This window comes from Sycon ciliatum, chromosome 8 (assembly GCF_964019385.1).
Source record: "Sycon ciliatum chromosome 8, ocSycCili1.1, whole genome shotgun sequence".
NCBI classification, from domain to species: domain Eukaryota; kingdom Metazoa; phylum Porifera; class Calcarea; order Leucosolenida; family Sycettidae; genus Sycon; species Sycon ciliatum.
Window position 1 is genome coordinate 26,840,252 of NC_088650.1, and position 8,214 is coordinate 26,848,465.

The 8,214-nt window shown below is 51.0% G+C and overlaps 1 protein-coding gene across 1 annotated transcript in view; it reads right to left on the bottom strand.

The window, feature by feature from the left end:
- The window catches only part of LOC135822532 (protein eyes shut homolog), a 53,686-nt gene that overhangs the window by 26,644 nt on the left and 18,828 nt on the right, over positions 1–8,214 (bottom strand). Inside the window, exons 12-14 of the mRNA XM_065335321.1 lie at positions 7,311–7,722; positions 6,022–6,161; positions 347–536 (exon numbers count right to left, since the gene is read on the bottom strand). Coding sequence (XP_065191393.1) covers positions 347–536; positions 6,022–6,161; positions 7,311–7,722 — 742 coding nt within the window. The remainder of the gene's footprint in view (positions 1–346; positions 537–6,021; positions 6,162–7,310; positions 7,723–8,214) is intronic.

Consider the following 8,214-nt stretch of genomic DNA (forward strand, 5'->3'; position numbering starts at 1 on the left):
TAGCCAGGGCTATGGTTGGCAAGTGGCTTCCTTGCTAGCCTGTCATAAAATTAATATGTTGTTTGATGCATTCCGCGATAGTCCCCAGTCTGGATACCGGGGGACAAGGTAATCCAGTGCGGCGTTATAGTTTACTGTTAAAGCTTAGCATTGATCCGAGTGACTCTAATATCGCTAGCAGGATGGCACCTTGTGTTGACTCTCTTGGAATCTCCAACGATGAGAAAGGGCAAAATGTCCTTCTCGATTGAGTATAATAAAACTTTTGATTTTGTTGCGTTGTGCCAATTAATGGCCGGTTTCTCAGTCTGTGTTTGCGCGCGGCAGAGCTGGTGGATCAACTCACGTGGTGTAGTCGTGGGTGGCGGTGGTGTAGTGGTGGGTGGTGGTGGAGTTGTGGAGTTGAATACATCCGGAGGCGGTGGCGGTGGCGGAGGGAAGGGAGGCGGCGGAATAGCGATGAGGGCTGGGAAGAGAGGCACTGGTGGAGGCGGGATGAACGATGGCGGAGGTGGTGGTGGCGGTAGGGATGTGACCTACAGACATCATACAGTATAGAACATACAGTGTACAGCCATCACACCTGGTTGTGTTGCCTTCATACACAGTCAGATTGTCTTACATCACATTGAACCTGCTCTAACCTACCCCTAATGCTTCCATCCCGATGTAACACTGTGATTGATATGTCGCCGAGTCTATTGCACTATACATACTACATGTACATGACAGGTGGGAATAATTGGTTACCGCAGTACAGCCATGTCACCAGTGCCGGCATGCAACTCTTCACGGGAGCTATCATGCCAGGTCACTGTTGACAGATCCTAAGGGTTGGTAGAGCCAAGTGAAGGCTCCAATAGCATGGTAAAGCTTGGTAAAGACCTTCGCACGTTGTACTGCAATAGTCAATAGTACAGTTGCGCTCACTGAAATCCGACCCAACGTGCAAAACTGGCACCCTCAACTTCCACGGCCGGTGACGCCCTGGCAGTGGAATGAATGCGGCTGGACGTACACATGTACACCCACAATGATGTCATCGGAACTGGTCCAGGGCGCCAGCTTTGCACTTTGGGTCGGATTTCAGTGAGCGCAACTGTAGGTCAAGCCCATGCTAGTACGTTCTAATATGTGAACAGCACATTAAAACCCGTTAGCCCCATCCCTCACACAAACAAGTTAACAAAGAGGCATCTTTGGATTGAGGAGTGCTGGTTTCGAAACAACTGGTTTGAAGCTCAAAGTAGAGCTGGTGTTAGCTCAGAGCAGAGCTGCTGTTAGCTCAGAGCAGAGCTGCTGTTAGCTCAAAGTAGAGCTGCTGTTAGCTCAAAGTAGAGCTGCGGTTAGCTCAAAGTAGAGCTGCGGTTAGCTCAAAGTAGAGCTGCTGTTAGCTCAAAGTAGAGCTGCGATTAGCTCAAAGTAGAGCTGCTGTTAGCTCAAAGTAGAGCTGCTGTTAGCTCAAAGTAGAGCTGCTGTTAGCTCAAGGTAGAGCTGCTGTTAGCTCAAAGTAGAGCTGCTGTTAGCTCAAAGTAGAGCTGCGGTTAGCTCAAAGTAGAGCTGCTGTTAGCTCAAAGTAGAGCTGCGGTTAGCTCAAAGTAGAGCTGCTGTTAGCTCAAAGTAGAGCTGCTGTTAGCTCAAAGTAGAGCTGCTGTTAGCTCAACGTAGAGCTGCAATGCTAAATGGATGTAATATAGCGCAAGGCAGAGCCGCAGCAAATAGCTAGATAACACCAGTTGTGAGAGTGGACCCGGTTAGTGGGTACGATAATATTATGATGGTGTGAATAAGTTGGATAGGGAGGGATGGTGGGAAAAGAAACACTGCTGAAGCACGATCCGTTGTCTGGAAGAGCACAACAGGGCAAGCAAGATTTGTTTTTCTTTTCCGCAAAAATGGGCTGGTGCCATTTGTGATTACGCAGCAAAACAAAGCGCATGACGTCAGTCTTGAATGCAGTACAAAGCAATGCAGTGCAGTGTGTGCGCTAGTTCGGATTGTTGCTAACAAGTACTAGCACAGCTAGTACACCATTAGCCCCATCCCTCACACAAACAAGTCAACAAAGAGGCATCTTTGGATTGAGGAGTGCTGGTTTCGAAACAACTGGTTTGAAGCTCAAAGTAGAGCTGGTGTTAGCTCAGAGCAGAGCTGCTGTTAGCTCAGAGCAGAGCTGCTGTTAGCTCAAAGTAGAGCTGCTGTTAGCTCAAAGTAGAGCTGCGGTTAGCTCAAAGTAGAGCTGCGGTTAGCTCAAAGTAGAGCTGCTGTTAGCTCAAAGTAGAGCTGCGATTAGCTCAAAGTAGAGCTGCTGTTAGCTCAAAGTAGAGCTGCTGTTAGCTCAAAGTAGAGCTGCTGTTAGCTCAAGGTAGAGCTGCTGTTAGCTCAAAGTAGAGCTGCTGTTAGCTCAAAGTAGAGCTGCGGTTAGCTCAAAGTAGAGCTGCTGTTAGCTCAAAGTAGAGCTGCGGTTAGCTCAAAGTAGAGCTGCTGTTAGCTCAAAGTAGAGCTGCTGTTAGCTCAAAGTAGAGCTGCTGTTAGCTCAACGTAGAGCTGCAATGCTAAATGGATGTAATATAGCGCAAGGCAGAGCCGCAGCAAATAGCTAGATAACACCAGTTGTGAGAGTGGACCCATGAAACCAGCACTCCGTTAGCTAAGCACTATTGACGCACAGCAAGGGTCAATTAATGTCAGCACAGGCAAGCATTGCGCAGCTAGAGTTCAGTAGCTCATTACTCACCCGAGTTGGGGATCATGGCATCCATGGCATGGCAGCAAGCCGGGACGATAGCTGGCGCTATGCGCTTGTTGTAGTCTGGATGTAGCGTAGACACGCATCGCTCTTTCCACTGACCTGCCACTCGGAAGAAGGAGTCGGGAGCACTAGCCATAGCAGCGGTGGTGGCTGCACCAATGTGGACCGAATGCCCGGAGTAGTTCGACTGGGATGGTACACCGGCCGCAGCGACAAGAGACCATACTGTTACTGTGAATGACTGCCTGGTCAGCTGCTGTCTGTTCGAGAATACGAACAAGAGTTGCTCCGGTCCCTCGCGACGAGTGACAGATGGGTAGCTAACAATGGCACGGACCGGGCAGTACGGCGGTACAGACGGGCCAATGTCACTAGTAACGCCTTTACCGAATGGGTCCATCTTGGATGAAAGCAGGAAGAGTTGCAGGCGTCCGTCACCAGGGGAGCTAGTACAGCCCTGTGTGATGCCATTAGTGAATTCAGCGCACCGAAGAAATCCAAAGAAGCAGCATGGCGGCTTGGTAGAGCAGCTTGTCATGGCCATTCAGGATACTACTTTTCCGGCGTGCATCCGTCAGGTGTCGTAGGATTGGCATAGTTATAGGAAGGCGAGGGGTGAGTGCAGCCGTACCATGGCATCGCTGGATGCCCTTCAACGCCCTCTTCAGAAGCCACGCATCTACTAAGGGGCCGGCAAACCCATTCTCAAGGTGGGCTTTATGCACCGCACTCGCATACACAGATACAGTTCAGGGCACGCTGATCATAGTTCACGCATGAATGTGTGTCCAGGAACGATGACTCGGGCAGCAAAAGTGAGCTTCCCCAGGAGGGACTCGAGTTGACGCTGGCCGATGCTGCGCTCGCTGATAGTAGCCATGAGTGGCGCACGGATCTCGGACAGCTTGTCCTCTGGTAGCCGAGCTTCGTGGCGCTCGCAGTCTAGGACAATACCAAGGAAGGTCAATGATGGTGATGGCCCTTCGAGCTGGGATGGAGCAAAGAGGAGTGCCGAGATACGTGAACGCCCGGAGGGGGATGGTGAGTTGCTGGTTGGCTGCAGCCAAACCAGTGGAGATATCGAGAAAGTCATCGAGGTAGTGAAACCGGTGATCTATAGCAAACTCGTGCTGCATGATCCAGTTGACTGCTGTGGCTACTGAGTCAAAGACGGCTGGGCTGGAGCGGAGGCCGAAAGGCAGAAAGCGCTCGTAGTAGTAGGAGCCTTCCCAGCGAAGTCCTGACGGCGGACTGGGATCTGCCGAAATGCACTGCGTACATCGAGCTTGGACAAATACACAGGCTGTGGGCATGACATGATGATGTTGATCGCGTTGTCAATGCTCGCGTAGTGCAGAGAGAGCGGCTCGGCAGGAATGCTGTCGTTCGCGCCGGTGCCTTCCGGACTAGACAGATGGTGGATCATTCGCGGCTTGCCGTTCTTTTTGGGGATGGCACCAATACCAGAGCGGCGCATGAACTGAAATGGAGGTGACGGAAATGGGCCCGTGGTCTCGCTGCGGGCGCAGGAAGCAGCTAATTGCTCGGATATAAATGCCGAGTGAGTGAAAGCCAATGGTAGATTATTAGAGAAAACCAAATGTCGTGTTGGCCGGCAGATCCAAGAGTAAAGCCACGGCGCAGGCCATGGAGAACATACGCAACACATGATTGATCTGAGTGGTTACGTAACAGGCGGGCAGAGTGGTCAGCTAGCAGTGTGGTGTCTGCAGAGTGTATAGGAAAGAAGCTACGTACCGGGTCAAGCGATTCAGTAGCCATTCTGCTAGGAGCGGCGGGGTGGCCGATTGGCTCCGCGCTGCTGCTGGTTGCACATGATGCATGGGTGGTCCTTGCCACACTGGCTGCAGGTGTGGGAGAAGCGGCACGACGACGAAGAACAGCGACCTCCATTGAAGTTGCGGCAGATTTCTTGGCCGTCGCTGGTATGGTTGCGACCACTGGAGGTAAATGCTGCTGGCTTCGGGACGAAAAGGACACAAACCGCCCCTGGATGGACCGTCTTACATTGAGCGCATTTTGGGTGTGCATGGCCTGTGACAGCTATCTGCCATAGGTTCACGTCGATGGTGTCCAACCTCTTCGTGCCTGGTTACTGGGCCACGAGCATCCGCAGCTGGCGGTCGTACTCTAGCCACGCGCTTGGGAAGAACTGGCAGTTAGCGGTCAGGATCAACTGCTGGTACGCAATCAGTTCAGCAGTGCGGTGTAGGGCAGCAGCCGTGATAACAGACATGTATGTGGTCCATGCCTCGAGCCGGGTAGCTACATGTGTAATTATCGTGAACCTTGCGACGCACCTGCTTCGCGTCATCCGACTCAACGATATTTAGCTGGCTATCGCCATTCGGGCTGTGCACCAGCCGGAATCACAGTGTTGGGCCGGAAGTGTGCAAGAATTTCAGGCAACAAACTTGAAAAATCTACGAACTCCCCTCGCAAGATACGTTCTTGCACAGCCTTGGGCACAGCTGGTGCAGGTGGCTGATCGGGTGGGTTACAGGAGCTTGGCCTGGCGTAGTGGCGGCAGCTGCCGCATTGCCTTGGCCTTGGGTGAGGAGCGGCGCAATGCTCTCCGATAATAATAAGATGGCGGCCGACAAAGCCGACTACACCTCGTCCCGTACGGGAGCGCAGAGATCCGTTGAGCCCGCGTCGCCTGAGCTGGCGGAGGAGGCATTGGTGCACGTCGGGCTTCTGGGCTCGCGAGCCGTGTCCGCACTGTCATGTTGCTGGTTCTCCTGGCCGGAGCAGACCTCACTACCAAGGGCTAGTTGTGCCAGCAAACGGTCCTGTAAAATGCTTTTACTAAGTTTCCTTTCGGATTCAAGCCGCGCTGAGAAGGCTCGCCGCGGAGGGCTTGGCAAGGCATTGCCTTGACAGTGTCGACAGTAAGGTCAGACGTACTGAAGAAATACAGTGTCGAGGTGACACTCGGGCTGGCAGCAAAGCTACGAAAGGAAAAGAAACACTGCTGAAGCACGATCCGTTGTCTGGAAGAGCACAACAGGGCAAGCAAGATTTGTTTTTCTTTTCCGCAAAAATGGGCTGGTGCCATTTGTGATTACGCAGCAAAACAAAGCGCATGACGTCAGTCTTGAATGCAGTACAAAGCAATGCAGTGCAGTGTGTGCGCTAGTTCGGATTGTTGCTAACAAGTACTAGCACAGCTAGTACACCAATAATGCTGCAACCCTGCACACCGGCACACACATGCACATGTACATGTACATGTACTTATAGCTTACCCGCTCTTCACACAATGTTCCCGAATAGCCAGGCGGGCAGATGCAACCCAGGAACTGGAAGTTGGCGCTGAGCATGCAAACTCCGCCGCTTTGGCAAGGACACGCCGTGGCATTCACCTCACAGTTACGTCCACTGTAACCTATGAGCACAGGTACATGGACACGGACCCGGTGACAGTGAAAAATCAGTATAAAATGCCCTGGTTATAGAGTGGTTTCACATCCATCATATATGACCATACAGGGCAGCCATGTTGGTTACAACTCCAGTCAATACCCTGCATCTATGGGTCACATGATGTCAGCCATGTTGGTTCCAGCTCCAGTCATGGTTGACTGGCTCCTGCATCAATAGACGGCTTGCCAAACTCCTGTCACGTGCCTGCGCTGGCTGGCGGGAAACATGCTGAGCAGGCCAGGGGACAAGTGCAGCAGTTCGGAGTGACTTGTCAGTTGAGGTTGAATCTGAAACTTATAGCCCGTTTCAAAAAGATTAGCAATTAGGTTTTGGCCTTCAAAAGTATGAAGATAAGGAAAATTCGGACAACAAAATGCATAGAAGGGCTTGTTAGGGCACGACAAATTGTTCTGTGAAGGTTTCGAAACAATTGGACCAGCCGTTAAGGAATTAGAATTTCGGCCAGGTTTCTGGCCTTTTCCCATCGTTTACAATTTGCCCAGGAAGCCAGTATCGATTTTTTTTATCAAAACCCACGATTTATCCCTTCCTTTTTGGCCTTGTAGTGATTTGCGATAAGCCTTCGGTTTTAACGATTTGTTTTACGGAGATTTTCCGTGTGTTTTGAAATTAAATTATTTGCATTCTTTTATGCTAGTATGTCCTGTGATATTGTTTTGCATAAATAATGACTGTACCGTACGGTACTCGATTAGTACCACGTGGATACGTTAGGTTTGTCCACTTTTGCTAGGGTACTCATGCATGCACGTGTCTTCCTTTACCGTACACAATTCGCGTCCTTTGCTGGATATTTGTACTCCTTTTATTGCGCGTTGTAATTATTACATGTTTGTACATACGCTAACTTTGGCGCACTACACATTCTGTATTTTCTCTGTGTTATGGCACAAAGATTCAGAGAATCCTTCAGTAGTCTAGACATTAGTACCGGACTAACTTTCTACAAAGCAACACCAACCAAAAGCACAACTGCAGGTACTGTACATTTCAGATGCCTGAGTATGTTAAGAGCACCTCGGTTCATCGAACCAGGGGCAACTCTGCATGCAGCTTTTCTGCACTATTGTACCTTGACACAATCACATACCTTGTTGGCACACACACTCATAGTCGCAGCTGCGATCAACACACGTCCCGCCGTTGACACATGGCTGGTTGAAACACTCGTTAATTTCCACACACCTCGGTCCAAAGTAGCCGGCCGGACACTCGCATGCGAACGGTTCCGCCGAGTTGCCGGTAGCGACGCAGGGCCCCCGGCCGGCGCAGATCCTGCCGCTGGGCTCGTTGGGCGTGTAGCAGCCTTCGCTGACGTTCACCATGGCGCGCAGGCCGCGCGGGCACTGCGGCTGCGTCAGCGTAACGTCCTGGTTGATGAAGTAGAGCGTGCCGGGCCGCACCACGGAGCTAGGGACCATCAGGTTGCCGTCCACCGTCAGGTTGACATTGTACTGCACATTCTGTAGGCTACACGTGTAGAACTCGGACAGAGTGGGCACCTGATAGGAAAGATCAGTGGAAAAAGTACAATCAAGAAAGCTAAAACACACACACACACAGTTTGGTAAGCATACGGTCAGCACATGCTGGTGCACTAAATTGATCCATGGTGAACATGTTTGAACAGACTACTACATCCAATGCATCGAACGATCCACTTCAATCCATAGGGTCGCATGAGCAGAGGAGCTCCTAGCTGACTCTCTGCAGTTTTTCAGCGGGGGCCAACTAGGTACACGTGAGCTAAGGTATACATGTGAGCCGGCAAAGCCAATGGCATCTCTCATCAAGGCACCAGACGGCAAATGAACACCAACCTACACAGTACATACAAGTAGTGGGTACTGGAAGTAACTTTCTCTCAGCTCCAGAACAGACAGACAGAACAGACAGACAGAACAGACTTTGGCGCATCTAGTTATTATAGCGCATGGACAGATTCTCACAAGGTTGGTTGATAATCTAAAGCCGAAATACTGATAATTGACTGT